General features: G+C 53.7%; 1 protein-coding gene across 2 annotated transcripts; it reads right to left on the minus strand.

Annotated features, from left to right (window-relative positions):
- Positions 1 to 7487: 7487 nt before the first annotated feature.
- CPXM1 (carboxypeptidase X, M14 family member 1) lies at positions 7488 to 18557 on the minus strand. Of its 2 annotated transcripts, XM_054697427.1 has the most exons (15): positions 18538 to 18557; positions 17095 to 17278; positions 11800 to 11961; positions 11544 to 11653; positions 11281 to 11420; positions 11100 to 11190; positions 10555 to 10705; positions 10382 to 10470; positions 9903 to 10026; positions 9623 to 9819; positions 9358 to 9537; positions 8978 to 9275; positions 8662 to 8801; positions 7986 to 8088; positions 7488 to 7858 (listed from the first exon to the last, which is right to left on the minus strand). In XM_054697427.1, exons 2-15 carry the CDS (start codon positions 17126 to 17128, stop codon positions 7617 to 7619), a joined length of 2061 nt encoding a protein of 686 aa, XP_054553402.1. In that variant the 5' UTR covers positions 17129 to 17278; positions 18538 to 18557; the 3' UTR covers positions 7488 to 7616. The 2 variants fall into 2 exon arrangements, with proteins under 2 accessions (XP_054553402.1, XP_037353904.1); XM_037498007.2 differs by lacking the exons at positions 17095 to 17278; positions 18538 to 18557 and adding an exon at positions 13095 to 13324.
- Positions 18558 to 18575: the final 18 nt, after the last annotated feature.

Raw genomic sequence — 18575 nt, forward strand, 5'->3', positions numbered from 1 at the left:
GAGTGGCGCCAGCAGGGAGCTATCAGGACCCCCAGTGAGTTCTGGAGGGTGAAGGCCACCACGACCCAACCCTCTTCATGGCAAGGGCATGGCTGTTGTGTGCCTGTGCTGGTCAGTCACTGGCCAGAGTGGGACGGAGCACCCAACCTCTGGGTCATGCTCCCAGGTGGCCAAGAGCAGTACTTGGGAGAAGGGTGGCAGCAGGGAGTTGCTAGCAGCAGCACTCCCCACAGTTTGGGAATGGGGGTGCTGGCTGCTGAGGATCTAGGGGAGACACTAAGGGCCTCCACTATACCCAGGACCTAAACAAAGCTGGGAGCGAGGCTTCCTTTCTGGCACCATGACAGTTCACGTGGCGAGGACTCCCCTTCTGTTTCAAAGGGGGTTAAAGGAGTGTCCTGGGCTGTCAACAAGCAAAGGGCAGGCCCACCCAGGGAGCTCTGCAGCAGAGGCCGCAGGCCAGTGGGACGGCTGCCTCCATGGTGAGCACTCACCATGGGCAGTGAGGCAGTAGGGCAGTAGAGCAGTCTCCTGAGCGGCCCAGGTGTTGCCACAGACGGCTCTCGTGCCTGTCCTCCACCCGCACCCCTGCGACTCAGGCCAGGCCCCACTTCTCCTGCAGGGGAGGCGTGGCAGCCTTGCGTCCCTCCATTCTCTTTCCAAGACATTTTGGCATGGCTCCGGCTTCCCTCGGCCTTCCCTTTTGCTACTCGAGAGCCACTTTCCAAAACAAAAGAAAAGTCACTGAACCTGCTCTGTTCCCCTCTGAGCTGCCAGTCAGCCATCTTCACCCTCCTTTGGGCGGAGTGGACACTCCTGGGGACTAGGAGGAGGATCACAGACGTGAGAAGAGGAGGAGAGGGCCATTCAAGGGCATGCAGTGCAGTGCCCGGGGGGTGAGATAGCAGAGGGCTCTGGGAGGGGCTCCGGGAATCGGGCACACAACTGGGATCTCATGGGAAGGAGCATTAGGAAAAAAAAAAAGGACACATGGAAGGTCCTTCATGCACCAGCTAAGACAAACAAAAGAGAGACTCCCGCTGCCGAGAAGACAGAGCGGGTGTACTTTTCCCTATTCCTTTTGCTAAACACAGCTTAGAACCCTGGTCTTACAGGGCCTCGCCTGGTGGCGCAGCGCGCTGGGCTGTGAAGCTGCCCTGCAGCCTCTGCAGCAGCAGCCTCTGCAGCACCGGTTCGTTCCCCGGCCGCCCGCGAGAGTCCCACCAAAAAAAAAAAAAAAAAAGAACCCTGGTCTTACACTAGTCACGCAGCGCTTAACGATGGGGCGTCTTTCTGAAAATGGTGATTTTTGTTGCTGTGCAAACATCAGCGAGTGTAATTACACAAACCTAGATGGTCTGGCCTGCGGCCTCTTTGTGTAGCCCCCTGGACCACCGTCGTGCAGGCATGTCACTGACCTAAGCACCAGTGCGTGCACGTGACTGTCTACAAAACAAGGACACAGGGACCCCGAAAGGGGAAGAAGAGGAGGCAGGTGATCTGCGGATCTCAGCATCTGAGGCAAGACAGGGCAGTGAGTTTTCTGGGTTTTCTTTTAGTCTCCTACGTCCCAGATATGGAATTGAAGAAGCCAGCAACCCAGAAATGCCAACCTGCTCACTGGCCAAGGAACCAGGGGAGGGGAAACTTGATGAGGGCAGAGTAATCAAGTTTGTTTCTCCTGGGGATGCTCTCCCAGGGATATCTGGGTTGCCTTGGGAGCCTCTGTATCTTGGACTATCCAAAAGTGGGCGAGATATAGATCTTTCCTTTCTTTTTTTGTGGTTGTGAATGCCTTTCAGCAATGCTTTCTTGGCCTCCAAAGTTCTGGCTCTGGTTCTGCTCTGGCTCTGACTCTGGTTCTGGCTCTGGTCCTGGCTCTGGCTCCGGTTCTGGCTCTGGCTCCGGTTCTGGCTCTGGTCCTGGCTCTGGCTCCGGTTCTGGCTCTGGCTCCGGTTCTGGCCCTGATTCTGGTTCTGGCCCTGATTCTGGTTCCAGCGCTGGCTCCTGGTCTGGTTCTTGCTCCGGCTCTGGCTTTGGCTTTGGGCAGGGCAGAAGCCTTTGCTCTTGGCACTATCTTCATGAAAAGCTCTTTTCATTTAAATTTAGATTTAATCCATTTTGAGTTAATTTTTGATGATAGTATAAGGTATGGGTCCAATGTCATTCTTCTGCACACCCAATTTTAAGATGTGTCATAAAACTACAGCAGTCAAAACAGTGGGTTTTGGTGAAAGGATAGCTGCGTACCAATGTAGCAGACTTAAACTTGTGGAAAAGAGCCACAAATATGGTCAACGGATTGCTAACAAATGTATAAAAGCATGTCATTGCAGAAAGAAGTCTTTTCAACAAAAGATGCTGGGAGAACTGGACCTGCATATGCAAAAAAAAATAAGCTTCTGCTTACATTTCACACATGTAAAAATTAACTCCAAGGGGATTATAAATCTAACTGTAATATAGAAAACCATAAAACATAGGAGAAAATCTTCATGATTTTTGTTTAGTCCAAGAGTTCTTAGTCAAAGATAGGACACAAAAAAATACCACCTATAAAAGAACTTTATCAAACTTTAAAACTTCTGCTTTGCAAGGAACACTATTAAGAGAATAAAAAGCCAAGCCATGTTGGGAGACATATCAGATATAGGACTTGCGTGCATGCTCAAAACTCAGAAAATAAGAAAACTTTTTTTTAAAAGATGTATTTATTTATGCATACAACATCTGGGGTTTAGGCCAGAGGTGTGGGGGTGAGAGGATGCACCAGAGAGAGTGGGGAGCAGAACAGGTGGATCTACTGAAATACACTGCTGAGGGGAGCAGCGGGAGAGACAGGAGAGGTCTGCTGCGCCGTGTGTGTTAGCTCCCTGGCTGGTGATCACTCATGTCACAGTGGCTGGTGATGGCTTGATAGTGCTGTGTCTTTAACCCCTGTACCACCAGGGAGGCCCAAAGAAACATTTTTTAAGTGGACTAAAAAACTCAGCAGTTAAAATACAATTACAAACAACATGAACAGATATCTCACCAACAAGGAGATGATAGCTAATAAGCACAGGAAAAGGTGTCCATCATAGTTAGCCGTCAGAGGAATTAAACCCACGTGGGCTGTCGCTACAACCCATTCAAATAGCAAACACGCTGAATAGTGATAATCCCAAATGGTGGCAAGTATGTGGAAAAGTCGGCTCACTCGTACATAGCTGGTAGGAATGTAAAATGGTGCAGAAACCCTGGAAATGGTTTGGCAGTTTCTCACAAAACTAAACAGGCACTTATTGTGTTACCCAGAAATCACTCTTTTGGGAATTTACTCCAGAGAAATGAAAGCTTGTGTTCACATGAAAACCTCCGTGTGTGTGTTTATATTAGCTTTAAATGCTAATACTCCAGCAGCAGGGTGGGGGCCCCCCACCACATCCTGCTCCCTGATTGTTGCTCTGTTACTCCCCACAGAATCAATCATGATCCTGAATTTTATCATAACCACGTCTTTGCTTCTCTTTATTATTTTATCCTTCATGCGCCCATAAGCAATATAATTCAATTTCCCTCTTGTGTTTTCCTGGCTTCACTCAACATTGTTTTTGTGTCATGTATGCTGTATTTAGTGTTTATTTTCATTCCTGTATGTAATTCCATGGCATAAATGTACCATATTTTATTCCTCATTGTGCTCTTGATGGGCATTTACACTGATTCCAATTTGAGTCTATTACAAATAAAGCATTCATATACATTTTTGCACATGTGTAAGAATCTCTGAATATATGTTGTACATACACCTAGGAATAGGGGCATCTCTGCCTTCAGTTTTACTAGGTTGTGCTGACAAATCCTTCATCCTGTCCTATATGTCAAGTGCAACACAAAGGCACACCCCAATAATGTCACCTGGTGCAGACACAAAAAAGAGTTTCCTGGGGGGAATGTTCAGGCACAGAGTTGGGAGAATATATGTAATGTCCCTGTAGGGTAAGTGAAAAATTATCAGGCTTTTCCGCCCTCCCACCATTAGCATTAATGATGGATCCCTGCGGTCCTACATGCATACCTGATGGCGGACACCTGGAGTAGGGTGGGCTTTGCATAGGTGGGCGCACCTGGGCTGAGGCTGGGCTTATAAGGGCGGTGTCACGGGGGCGCTGGCAGAACAGGAGAAAAGAGAAAGGAGACAGAACAAGAGAATGAGAAAGAGCAACAGCAGAACAGAAGCAGTAGAGAAGCAAAACAACGGGGACACCATGAGAGAAGACCAGAGAGCCCAGAAAGAGTGAAGACTCGTGGGGGTTGGGGGGCCGGGGCAGGGTGGGGACCAACACCCCTGCCTGACGTGTGCCTGCTGTATATCTGGCAAAAGCACAGTAAAAGCCTGAAAAACCACCGAGGGCTCCAGGACTCTCCTTTATCCATCTGCTTGGGTCACAGAGATCCTGCACTGTGCCTTGCTGCTGGCACTACAGTCCCAAAGTCTCTTTCTCTGAAAGATGACTTGCTAGGCTGTAGGGTAAGGTAAAAAGTATCAGGCTTTTCTGCCCTCCCGCCATTAGGATAGATGACAGAACCCTGTGGTCCTGAATGCATGCCTGATGACGGGCTCCTGGAGTAGGGTGTGGGCATATGTAGATGGGATTCACCTGGGCTGAGACTGGGCTTTTAGGGGCAGCATCGCAGGGACGCCAGCAGAAGCTGAGAGAACGCCGGAGAGCCCAGATAGAGTGAAGACTTGCTGGAGGCTGGAGGCCTGCCAGCCTCCTGGCCCCCCAGACCCCTGCCTGCCGTGTACCTGGTAATCCCAATGAAAGCCTGCAAAAGCCACTGAGGGCTCCAGGACTCCTCCTTGACCTGGTCTGCTGGATCAGAAAATCTGCACCCTGTCTTCCTGCCACTACACAGGCCAAGCAGGGTCAATTTCACTGGTAAAAGAGCTCAAATAAGAAACTTTTAAAAATAAAGTAAAAAGCTTCAGGAGAGCGTCCTCATTCTAAGGTCAATTTCCATATTTTGGGAAGATGCTGGGAGGGACCTGGGAACTCCTTGACAACTCTGCAGCCAAGGGCACTTCCTGTTCCCTTCCTGGCTGGCTGTGCTTGGCCATCACCTCCAGGATTTCACAGGCCATTTCAGTTGTGCTGAACTAGCTGCTTCAAGATTACCCAAGGGAGAAAGTCACTGGAACCTTCCAGCAGACAAACCTGGGTGTGTTCAGTTATATCATTTAATGTGCCTTTCTGTTCTCTGATAATTTACTCTGTCCTTAACTTTACCAGATATTCAGATAGTCACTTCTGCTATCCTTGGATTCGCATTTGCCTGATATCTCTTTTTTCCTGCTTTTACTTTCAAGGTACTTTTATATATTTGAAGTGAATTCCTTGCAGCATATAGTTGGACCCTGTAGCGGCAGGATGGCCACAGGACAGGTTCTCTGACCCAAGCAGACGGGTAAAGAAGGCTTTTACTCAGATTTTACCAGGTACACGGCAGGCAGGGGTGGGGGGCGGACCGGGAGGCTGACAGGCCTCCCAGCCCCCGGCGAATCTTCACTCTTTCTGGGCTCTCCAGCCTTCTCTTCTTGTTCTCTCGCTGGTTCTCCTCGTGGTTCTGCTGCTCTTATTCTCCATGATCCCACCCTTATAAGCCCCATCTCAGCCCAGGTGAACCCACCTACGTATGCCCACACCCCACTCCAGGTGCCCGCCATCAGGTGCATTCAGGACAGCAGGGATCCATCATCAATCCTAATGGCAGGAAGGTAGAAAAGCTTGACAATTATTTACCCTACAGACTCAGTCTTTCAACCCACTCTGCCAATAAACTGCACACTTACATGCACTTTTCAGTTTGCATTTCAAACTTCAATGAATAAATTTTTTTTTTTAAAAGTGATGATGCACAAGAAGAGTTGGAGATCAGAAGATGCAGGGTAACGTGGCACTAGGCCCCTCTTGATGATCTAAGATTGAAAATGTAAGAGGCAGAGACAGAGACACCCCAGAAACACAGAGACAGCACAAGAGCCCAGCAGTGGGCGGAGATGACCTAACAGGTATGTGGATCTTGGGCCTGGGTTAGTAGCTCCCCCAGTCCCGTGTTTGCGAGCTTCTCCAAAGGGCAAGGGAGCTGCTACATATTATATGGCTTCCTCGCCAGCGAGCTACAGTTAGATTTTCCAGTGGATTTCCTAGGCTGGAGATTAGAACGTGGGGAGGAGAAGTTACTCTGTGTCTAGCTCTAGCCATGGCAGGTGACCAAAGGCGAATGATGAGGCTGGCTGCAGCGGGCTCATGTGATGGTAGTGACACCTGCTTCAGCACCAGCCTCAGCAAAGACAGCACCAGACCAAATCAGCCCGCGGCTTTCCGCCGTCTAGATAAAACTCCTTTCTTTTCTGCATCTAGCGCTATCCAATACCTCGATAATAAACTCCCAGCATGAAATTCTCCCATGCTTGAGATACCTAGAAAGAACTGTTTTCCTGGCAAACCACAGACTGACACATGACTTCCCCTTCAGTCTCAAAGATACGAATCGAAGCCCACCCACACTCTCCAATCATGGCCAGGGAAACAACTCAAGCCCTCCCAGTTGTTGTAGCTGTGCTTCTCTCCTTCTTGGAGTTGGCCCTGTTTACACCCCACACTTGGCTCACCTCCCCCTAGGGCACCCTTGGCTGCCTATAAAGCCCACCTGTGCCCCAGCCTCGCATCTCCACCCCAGCCTGCCTCACACCGCACTGGACCGCGCCCTCTCCGGACTGGGCGCCCCAGGAGTCTGGATGAGCAGTTTACCCTTGACCCCTTGCCTGCTTGGCCTTGAGCAGGTGCTTACAGAATGTTACGCACCGCAGTGACACCTGCTGTAGAAGTTGGCGGGCGGAGCTAAAACCCTAACTTCGAGAACCCCGGGGGATGCCTCTCTCAGTTTCTTCTGAAGTTAACTGAGAGTCCAAGAGTGTGCAGAATAACAATGGCCGCAGGAGGAGAGCTGAGGCCTGGCCGAGGGGCGAGGGTCTGGGACATTGTAGGGTAAAGAAAATGTCAGGCTTTTCTGCCCTCCCGCCATCAGGATAGATGATGGATCCTTGTCCTGAATGCATGCCTGATGGCGGGCACCTGGAGTAGGGTGTGGGCATAGGTAGATGGGATTCAGCTGAGCTAAGACTGTGCTTTTAAGGGCGGCGTCACGGGGACACCAGCAGCAGCAGCAGAAGCCGAAGCAGAAGCCGAGAAGCAGCAGAACGAACGCCAGAGAGTCCAGATAGAGTGAAGACTTGCTGGGGGCTGGGAGGCCTGCCAACCTCCCAGCCCCCCAGCCAGCACCCCTGCCTGCCATATGCCTGGTGAACCCCAATAAAAGACCTGCAAAAAAGCCACTGAGGACTCTGACTCCTCCTTTGCCCGGTCTGCATGGGATCGGAAAACCTGCACTGTGTCCAGTCCTGACTCTACAGACAGAGAGAGCACAGAGGAACTGGCTGGGGTGCCAGGTAGCTTTAATGAGCCTGAGGTGCCCCTCCCCCAATCTCCCCTGCCCTCCCTCCCCCAGATTCTCCCACTTCAGTTCTGGACAGGTCCAGCCTGCCTCGGCTTTGGGGTGCTGAAGAGCTGTTAATTCTTCTGTCCTCTCAGTCGCTCCAGGCGCCTCCGAAGGTCTGGGGGCACCTTTGCCCCTGCTGCCAGCAACTCTCGAAGTCTCTGTTTGGGAGTCTTGGTGAGGTGGAAATTACAGGGCACGGGACCCTCTTCAAAGGTGACCCGACAGTTGCGTGTTGCTGAGTGGTAGCCCTCGGCGCTGGCGGTCACCACATAGTCCCCTGGGGTCAGCAGGCGCCAGTAGTCCCCACCCCAGGCTGAGGAGTGAAGGGCAGGATCAGGACCCAGGGACCCTCAGCTTTTGACCCAACCTAAAGTGCCCCTGTCACTCTCCCGCTCTCAACCCCACAGCCCGTCCCCAATCACACCCCAGTCCCCACTCACCCGTAGTCACGTCGTGGTTAATCCCCTCCACGGCAATGACCGCATCTGCAATCCCCAGCTCCGTGTCCTTGTCCCGAACGACCCCCGCGATGCCCATGCGCACCTGTGTGGGCAGGTGAGAGAAACCCTTTCCCTTCTGCGTAACAGTGCGACCTTCACTTCATCTTTGGCCCTGCTCCCCTGCAAACCTGGTAAAGGTGGTAGGTCTACTCTGTTCCCAGGGGATGATACTCTGATAAAAGATCTATTGAGTAACCAGTGGCACCTGGACCAGGAGAACTCTAAATCCCAAGGGCCTATCCTTGGCTTCCCCAAACGCAGACCCTTGTCACCCGGCTTGTTGCTTTGGAACCCTTGGAAGTCGGACTTAGGGAGCCAGGGGAAGGGACCTGAGCTCCGGTGACATCTGAAGCAGCTATGCCAGGGCGCCAGGGCATTGCCTGCACGTGCCCACGGGAGGCTGTCATGGCTGCTCTGTGCACCACCTCGTGGCCCCCAAGGGTCTCCTCCCACTGATGCTGTTATATGCCACCCTGTTGGCAAGTCTCCAAGTCAACCCAATGCCAAGGATGACCCATCGCGTTGGACCTTCAAAGACCCCAGGTGAAAGTCAAGCTCCACGAGCGCTGAGCGGTTGGGCCTTGGGTGGGCTGGGGGAGGGGCATTCACATCCCACCTGTTCCAGGTAGGTAAGGAGAGCTTCTTTGTTGTTCTCCCACTCCTGGGGCAGCTCAAGCTCATGTGGGAACTTGTCACAGGACAGCTCCACAGTGACCTCAAAGCAGTTGGTGTGCAGGTAGCTGAAGTCATTCATGCCTAGGGTACCACAGATTCAGGGAGCCTAAGGGGGCAGCACAGCAGCCCACCCCTCTGGTGCCCCCCTCTGGGAGACACTTGCCAGTGGGAAATGACCCCAGCGCTGTATAGGACAGCAGGTTGTCCTAATGGGGCAGGCCTATGAGAACGGGCCAACCCCACCCGTGGGCACATACTCCCAGGGACTGTGTGCCAGTCGGCCCCGTTGATGATATTGCCCCGCATGGAGAAGTCCTCGCTGTGGCAGGGCCGGCGGTCCGGGTCCTGCATGGCCCGATTGGTGCCTGCATACACGGTGCTGAGCCAGCGAAACACGGCTTCGTCGGGGGTGGGAGTGAGTTCACGGGCAGCCCACGGGGTCCGAGTCATGTCGAAGGGGTAGGACACCACCAGCTCGCCCCCGTGGAGGTTGGCACTCAGCACAAAGGGGATCCGCTCCATCCAGTTGATCACAGCCCGCGTTTCAGGAGCCACCTGCACAAGGGCGGGTCAGGAGAGGCAGGAAAGGGACAAGAGTCCCCAGGGGGGGACGGCCACCCTGCCCCCAGATACTCACAGTGGCATTGGGCAGGGTGTAGTAAGTGGGCAGTGGCAGGTGATGGTTGGGGACGGTGTTGGGTACCAGCCCATTGTCCTCCGCTTCCCACAGTTGTGTGTTGAGGTCAGCAAAGTTGTGGTTAAGGTCAATGTACTGCTGGGTCCAGCGGCCCTCTGCCCAGCCCACCAGCTCCGAGCCCTGCCAGGGAAAAGACTTGCTCCAGCTCAGCAAACTCTGGGCACCAGGACAGAAGGAGCAGGTAGCCCTCGTGCCAGTCGCCTACCCGGCGGAAAGCTGTCTCATAGCCATCAGGGTTCATGGAGGGCAGCAGGTGAATGCGCGTCTCAGTGAGCAGCCGGGTCACCCGCGGGTCCCCGCGCAGGAACTCAAGGCACAGGAACTGCATCAGGAGCAGGACCAGCTCCCGGCCCAGGGCCTCGTTCCCATGCATGCCGGCCACGTAGCGCACCTCGGGCTCCCCTAGGAGCACACAGGGGCTCGCAGCTGCCTCCCGCCTGCAGCCCCCACCCCCGTGCCCACCTCTCCCCCACATCTGTCAGTACCCAGCTCGTGCTCCCCAGGATGGTCTGACATTTCCATCACATACAGCTTCAAGCCCTGGTGGCTCTTCCCAATGCTGTAGATACGGGTGATGTTGGGGCACTGCTCGTTCACCTGCTTCATCAGCTGGGGGCAGAGTGTGGCATGGCACGGGGCATGGGAGGATTAGACCCAGAGAGCAGACCACGGGTGGAGGCAGAAGGACTTACAAAAGCCAGTGGAGGCCCACACAGAAGAAGGCACCATGACACAGAGCAGGAGCAGCAGAGGAGCAGCAGCGGAGCAGAAGGAAGGGTCCGAACAGGGGAGGCCCCATGACAACGGAATCGGGGCAGAGTTTAGGGGTCAAAAGGAGAGAAAAGTGAAACAGCAGGGGGAAGGAGGGACATGAGGGTCGGGTTGTGATACCAGGTTAAGCCCTGGTGGGCAGGGGCCTGAGCTAGGCAGATCACCCCTCCCAGTCACTGCCATTATGTCTGACCTTCCTCATGGCCTTGTAATCGTGATGCCGGAAGTCCAGAGGGTCAGAAGATGCCAGTGCAGGGGGCTCAGGGAAGAAGCCATTAGGATCTGGTAGAGGGTAAGTCCATGGCAAAGGGTGAGTTCACAGTGGAGGCTGCAGCCTGACCATCTAGCCCCTGTATGAGTGCCCACCTGAGACGGGGCAGGCCAGGATCTCTGCCCGAAGGCAAGGGGCTCCCTCCTGGAGCCAGGTCTGGGGCAGCAGGCGAATGAAGCGGGCCACCTGGGGCTCAGGCAGGAGGTTCAGCACTGGTGTCTCTGGGTCCGAATTGGCAGGAAATACCTACAGGCATCAAGTCCTTTGGTGAGGCGGCTTGAACCCCGGCAGCCAAAGGAGGAGTTGAGGCCTCCAAGCTCACCATCAAACCCACTCAAGCCAGAGCCATGAGGAGGTGAGCAGAGAGGTAATGACCCCAGGCCCACTGCCAGAGGGGTGTCCCAGCTGGAACCTGTGGCATGAAGTGGCACCATACCATGGTGGAAGTATCAGGGAAGGACGCAGGCATGTTCCAAAGCAGACAGGCTCCAAAGCTGCCTCCTGGCTACCCCCCATGCAGATGGCAATCCCCTTTTTCTCCTGGGATGCAAGTCTTCCAAGTCCTCAGAGGAGCCCCAGGCCAGTCTAGCATGCTCCAGTGGGCCCAGTGGCCAACCCCCAGCTACCATGGACCACTCACTGCATCCATCCCACTGCTGCGGTTCCTGCTCCCCCACCAGGTGCGACTGTCATTGCTGAACTGGACCTTGAATGATGTGACCCAGTCATACCTGGCAGGAGAGGTAAGGAGACATCATCAGTGGGCCCCAGGACTCCCACCGCTCCCCATGACTTCCAAGCCGGGGGCTCGCCTGCCTCACCTCCAGATGGAGTTCCTGCCCTGTGTGACGACGCCTGAGAAGCGGGTAGGGTGCCTAGCATCCACCTGAAACCAGGGCTCAGTGTCCTGCTTCTCGGCACACCAGGCCCCATCGTATAGGTCACCATCCTCCAGGCCTGACTGTGGACAAAGGACAAGTGATTGGGCCTAACTAGGCTGCATGGGGCGGGCTAGGTCAGTGGGTGGAGAGTAGGCAGGCAAGAAGGCATACAGGTCACCCTGCTCTGAGCCAGGGCTGCTGACCTGGATGTTGAGCCGTCCTCGGTGTGGTCCAAGACCAAAGGACTGGCTGCTGGATGCCTCGAACTGGCTATCAGAAACTCGCAGGGACTCCAGGCCCAGAGGGGGACAGTCTGGTGCAGAGAAAGAGCAGTGAGACAGGACCAGAGAGCGAGAGGCCAAGGTAGGAGGGAGGGACGCCCACACCCACGAGATCAGAAGCCACCTTAGTGTGTGCCCCAAGGCTGCAAGTCGAATCAGGACCTCAATGAGGAGATACCTGGTTTTTGTTGCTTGGGAGGGTCAAGGGCCCCTGCAGGACTGGTGGTCACTGAAGGACTGGCTGTCCCCAGGGGCTTGGAGCGAACTAGCTTCTTTCGCTTCTTTATGATGATCTTTTTCTTCTTGATGACACGAATCCGGACATGCTGTCCTGAAGTCCCTGGGGGCCAGGGAGACACAGCACCAGGAGAGGGAAGAATGACATAAACCCCCAGACAGGGGGTTCTGCCAGGCCAAGAAAGCCTGCAAGCCTACAGCAGCTGCCACGAGTGCAACCTCACCTCCAACCCTCTCTGAGGAAGAGCTGCACCCGGCCACTGGCAACTATTTGGTGCCTTACCTCCAGGCCTTTGCCCCGGCTGTCAACTCCCCATCATACCACACATCACCTCTGATTTCACTGCCTAATCACCACTGTCCCTTCCCATCTCAGCCCAAAAGCCCCTTGAGGACCCTTCCTTGGCTCCAGACCCCATCTCATGCCCCAAAGGCCCGGAGCCGCCTCCCTCTCTGCGTCTGCCCTCTAGGCTGAGATCCATGTCTGCCTCGATGTTCAGGCTTTCCAGGGCCAGGTCTGGGTCCTGCTCTCCCTTGCGCAGTGCAGGTGCCAGTAGCTCCGCAGTGGCCTGCCGCAAGGCCCACAGGCGCATCCAGAGCATCTGCATGTCTGGTACCTATGTGCCTTTGCACAGACTGTTTCCTTCTTGGCTGCCTCTTCCTTCAGAGAAGGAATTCAGAGGTACTCACCCTTGAGGACCCAGCTCCACTTGCCTCCTCTAAGAAGCCCTCCTTGATTGCCTCCGCTTGCCTTCCCTCCCTCTGCCCCCCCACCAGAAAAGCTGGGAAGTCAGACAGCCTGCTTCTCACTCTCCTGAGAGTGCCCCACTCCCAAGCAGCCGCAACAGAGTGTCCCCCTTTCCTGGTTCTTTCCTTCCAGCCCTTACCCCTCCCCTACAGCCTTTCCTGCATCTCCTTCCCCACCTCCTCCTGGCTGGTCTCAGTTTCATCATCCGGGAAAAGGGGAGGGTGGGGGGCTGCAAAAGAGCTGCAGCAATCTCTGGCTGCGGGCCCCAGGACTGCTGACTGGATCTGCAGAAAGCTGGGGCTGCTGATTCAGCAGCCGCTGCAGGAGGCAGGGAGCGTGAGCGAGTGAGTGGGTAAGCGAGTGAGTGAGTGAGCGCGTGAGCGAGCCAGCCAGCCAGCGAGCAAGCGAGGGGCGAGGAGCGGTCGTGAGGACAAGGCAAGAGAGTGGGAGACCCGCAGCAGAGAAGCCGCCCTCGGCCCGCAGCTCACCGCTGGTCCTCTCCGTGGGCGGCTGTGCCGGGCCTCTACGCGGGCCCGGGGTCGAGACTGGGGCCTGTGTGGTCAGGGGGGGCGCCAGGCCTTGCACAGAGGCGTTGGTCGCCCCCAGACCCAAATCGACCGCAGGCGCGCAGGCAGCCAAGGCGAGCAGGAGACCCCACATGGCGTCCCGACGTGGGGGAGCGCGCTCCGCGACTGGCCCGGCGGGAGGTGGGTTCCTCTCTTCCTGCCGGGTGCTCCAGAGCCCCCCGCCCCTTCCTGCCGCCGCCACACGCCCCTCGGCGTCTGTTCCGCCCACAGCCTGGTCTCCGGTCTCCCACCCGGGAGTGGAAGCGATTCAAGGGCCGGGTGGGGTGCACCTAGCGGATCTCCGAGAGGGGCCGTCGCGGAGGTCTCTCCACCCGCCGGCCGCCCCCTCCCTCTCCAGCTGCCCTGAGCGCACGGGCCTCACTGGGGACCCCCCTTCTCAGTCTGCTGAGCCCCTCCCATGCTCCCTCGCAGTAGGGGGCGCCCGCTCCACAGCGGGCACCTCTGTACCCTGTACCTTGCACTTGCCAGCCACCTTACACCTGGCCTCCCAGGCAAACCTCATTTTCCAAACGGGTAAACTATGCTCCCGCCAGTAAATTGACATGGCCAAGGTGGGAAAGCTGAAAACTTTGGGAAGGAAACTGGCACCAGAGAGGGAACTCTACCCAGAGACAGAGGCCCCCTGGCAGGGGGTGAGAGAGGGGAAACTGAGGCGGGAGGCCGGGACACCAGGAGGGCTGGCTTTCCAGGACTCCTTATGAAGGACAACCAAGGAGGCCCAGCCAGAGGCAGCCCTTCCCACCATCACCCAGGTCCCGCCTCTCCCCTCCTCTTTCCCTCCCCTCCCCTACTCCTCTGCTTGCTGGCTGCCACGTTCTGGGGTTACATAACCAGAGGAAAGAAGCATGAGCTGAGCGGATACCCAGCTAGCTGGGGGGGTGGGGGGTGGAGGCTTGATGTGGGTCCTGTCCTCCCCCATGTCTCCCTTTCTCTCCAGATCCCCGATTCCAAAAATGCAAAACCCCCTGGATTCCCCCAACTCCAGGGACACACACACACACACACACATACACACACACACACAAGAATGAAGGAGGTGAGTCCACTGTGCTCTGGCCAGTGGTCTGCCCTTGCAAGGAGCAGGCCAGGGAGATACCGCTATTCCCACAAAAGAAGTGTTGCCCAGAAGAGGTCAGAAATCCTCCGGAGTACACCAGGCCCTGAGCAAATATTTGTGCATGCCACTGTCGGTATAAGCAATTTAAGCCACCTAAAATGAGCGCGTGGGCACCATTTTTGCGGGCCAGTCTTACCAGACCTCTCGAAAGGAATACCGCTCAGCTGCCCTGGATGAAGCCCACTGCCAGCAGGGACAACCTCGGGGTGCGCGCTGGAGCTCCTCCAAGCATTGGGTTATCCCCTGTGCTCTGGGTAGAGGACCAGGGAAGACTCCCTGAAAGGAAGTAACCCTGCCCACATAGGTCAGGGACCCACCTTGGAATGCCCAGTCTGGATGACCACTGCCAGGTCCCAGAAAAACTTACAGGATGCCAAAGCACAGGCTCCCCAAGGTGCAAATCGGGTGCTACTGATGGAACAGGTACTGTGGGAAATGCTTCCTGAGAGGCAGCAGCTAGGACAGGCTCAGGTGGAAACAGAAACTGGTCTGATCAGACCCTGAGGGTTGCTCCCCGCTGCAAGCCCACCTGGCTACTTCCCTGTCTCTGGCCCCCACCCTCATCTAAGTTTCTCTGAAGGGCGTGAGGCAATGAGGGAGCTAGGATATCTCTGACTCCTGAAGGTCCACATCCTCTAAGTCATGCCCTGCACGGCAGCCACATCATGACACGCTCCTCCTGGCTTAAGTCCTAGAGGGAGGGCTCACCTGCCATGATCTTCAGAAGAAGGTTCTTCACCCACACCTCTCCAATCTCATCTCACCCGCCCTCTCTCCAGCTGTCCCTCCTGTCCCTCCAGCTGCGCAGCCATGCTGGCTATTCTGGTGTGCTTGTGAAGCTTGGTGGCCTGAGGTAAGCAGCCTGGGGACCTTAGCAACAACCTTTTGCCCAGTTCCTGGTGTGCAACTTAGTCCCTGGTATGAATCTGGCTTCATGTTAGATCATGCACCACCATGAGGCAGGATGGATCTGAGTGGTCCCGTGACTGCTGACCCTTTGCTCACCCTTGGTATGCAACTCTACGACTCACCTCTTGGTATGTAGCCACGTCATAGCTGACCATGTATAGCTCAATGCAAGCCCACCCAGAACCTTGTAGAAACTAAAGTGCATATAAGCCCCTGACTTCCTACAAAGAGGGCTCAGCCTTGTGATTCGAATCCGCTGAGTCAGCACCAGTGTATTTAAACCTGCTTCTTGTTAGCCCTGGTGTCCATGTTTCCTTTGTGTGCCATATAACACTAGAGCCAGCCAAGTACAGGGATTTTGCGCTTGCTCACCAAGGTCAGGTCCTCACCATTCAGATTGCCTTTCAATGCCTTCTGCTTCCATAGGCTTTCCCTGTGCACTTAGATGCACAGGGAGGCATCTCCCCACTTTTCCATCCTCCCTTCACCACCACCTCCCGAACTGCCTTTCTGATGTTCATCACTGTTGTTGAGAGCTTTGCTCTTCAAATGTGGCTGAGGACCAACAGCATCAGCATCCCCTGGGAGCTTGTTAGAAATGCAAGATCAGTACCCCAGACCCATCAATCAGAATCTGCATTTTAACATGATCCCCAGAGGATTCAGCCTCATGTCACGTGCACATTAAAGGCTGAGAAGCTCTAGATGGAGGTTTTCCAGTGGTTCCATCTAAAATGCACGAGATTCACAACCTTCTGTGTTTGATGGTGTTTGATGCCATTCATGGAAATGTTATCTCAAGGCACGAGAGTATACCCACAGGACACGAGGAAGTTGGTATTTCATTCATCCTGGGAGGATCTATCCCCACAATACTTTTATCAAGATACTATAAAGTTTTACATTTTTAGGTTTGTTACAGAGCACTCTTTTCTACACTTCTCCATTCTCAAGGCAGCCACTTTTAATTCTTTTTGTTATTTCTCCTTGTATTTCCCTCAATGCTTCAATTGTTACTTCTTGATTTTTCTATGTTTAAATGTGATCTGTGGGTTTCCTACTATGAAATTAAGGATTTAGCTTTCCTAACACACTCCCAAACACAAATGTGCGAGTATACAAACCTACATTTCCCCTCATTTAATCCTCTCAAAAGATTTAAATCATTGTTTGCAGTCAATATTCAGTACTTAAACCCATGTCAATATTTTAGTGTACTTTTTATGTTCCCTGGAGTTAGCAATTACTTTGTTTTATCTTGGTTTTCTAGATACCAATTGCTAATTCAATCCCAAAACTTCCAACAGAACTTACCAAGTATTTTGAGCATGTCTAAAAGCAGCAGATAATCAATTTCATTTTCTTCTGCATTCACCCCCCCCCCCCCCCCCGAACATCTATCTTTTGATTCCAGGCTGGGTTACTTGCTTTCTCCACCAGGAACACAACTGATGCGCCCTGCCAGTCTCACCATCCCTCACCTGGCTTTGTTCAGGAAAACTATTCTGCCAGGCTAGAAGGACCAAACAGCACTCTACGGTCAGGTGGGTACAGGTTTACTGTTATCATACTAGTGGGCACCAGGCAGGGAGAGGTCTGCGCCCTGAGCATACACAAAAGTTTCCTTTTATACTCAGTTATTTTAACATAGGTTACATGGGTAGATTACATGTTGTCCTTCAGACGAGGGAAAGAAAAAAGGGGGTTACACAATGGGAGGGGGAACGGGGCCAGCAGCCCATAAGGGGAGTTGGCTTACTCTGTCATTCCCCCTCCTCTTGGAATGCAGCCTTGTTGGTGTAAAGACCAGCCATGAATCCATCAGACAAAAGGAGAATTTACAAATGATAAGGGAAGCAAACTTGCTTATTGCACCTGGGTTGGAATGCTGATGTAACGGGACTCCCATGGCATCAGTTGTTTCAGTGCTGTCCCCTTTACTGTCAATTTCAACATAACTTTGGACATTTTCCACTTCAGTTTGGCCTCATTTCTTGAATTCCATACTGTCCCTTAGTGTAATTCCTTGTTTTGCTGACGCACATTCTCCCATAACTTCCTAAGAAAGAATGTAGGCAAGATCAAATTTTTGAAAACTTACGTGGCCTGAAATGTCTTACTCTATCTTCACGCTTGATCATCATGTGGACAGATACACTTCTCTAGATTGGAAATCCTGATCCCTCAGAATTTTGTGGGTATTGCTTTATTGCTCTGGGAGGAGCCAGAGCAAGAGGAATCAATGAATGGTCTCAAGGGCCAGAGGTATTAACCCTATGGGCTGTTGAGCTTGTCACCACCAAAGATGTCAAGGTCACCAGACACGAGTCTTTGGACAGGACCTGCTAGAGGGAGATGTGTAGCCTGAGTCTGGTTCTACCTCCCCTTCTGGGGACTGCATGATACTCTTCTCCTCACCCTATCCCCATCAGTTTCCCTCAAAGTATAGTATGTCACACGGATTAATCTCTCTCAGTTATGACTTATCTCCACTCTTGCCTCTCAAGTCACGAAGCTGAGCTGTGCTGAACCTCTGTTAACTAACTGCCATTATCAGTGGCAAAAGTTTCTTTTCCAGGTGACCTGTCTCTTCAAGACACGCTTGTGGTCCTTAATTTCATTCTCAGAGGGCAACCTTAACCTCCAGTTTGGAGGTTACTATGTTAAAGTCTTCCTACATTCACCTCCTTTTAAAAAAAAAAAAGATTTATTTATTTATGCATACAAGAACTGGGGTACAGGCCAGAGGTATGGGGGGGGGGCTTTGAGAGGATTCACCAGAGAGAGAGTGGGGAGCAAAATAGGCAGATTGACTGAAAAACACTGCTGAGGGGAGCAGCAGGCGAGACAGGAGAGGTCTGCTGCGCCTTGTGGGGAGCTCCCTGGCCGGGGATCGAACTCGTGCTGCAGTGGTTGCAGACAGCTTCATAGGCTGCACCTTAACCCCTTGCACCACCAGGGAGGTCCCACATTCACCTGCTTTATGCTGTTTCTGAAACCCAGGTATCTGAAATACCTCCCACAAACCATAGTGCTCAGAACACCTGAACAGCTCCTCCTGCCCCATTTAGTAGATCATGTGGAGGCCCATCCCCAGAAAGCCCCAGGTAGCTTCCTGGCAGGGCCTAGCTCTACATGCCAGGGCCACAGTCCTGAAAGATCCCTGGGCAAAGAAAACAGTCCTGCCTCCCTTGGTCAGCTGTCTAGGCCGCAATAGGCTTAGAATGCTTTCCTGTGACTCAGTTCCCCATGGGAGGGCCTAGTGCAGAGAATTAACGAAGGCAAGAGGAAGAATCTTAGTTATCAGAAATTGCTGACCTCCTTCTGGCTAAGCCCCAACTAAGCCACCAGTTCCT

The sequence above is a fragment of the Talpa occidentalis genome, unplaced genomic scaffold, assembly GCF_014898055.3.
Source record: "Talpa occidentalis isolate TD23 unplaced genomic scaffold, MPIMG_talOcc4v2.1 talOcc4.10, whole genome shotgun sequence".
NCBI classification, from domain to species: Eukaryota; Metazoa; Chordata; class Mammalia; order Eulipotyphla; family Talpidae; genus Talpa; species Talpa occidentalis.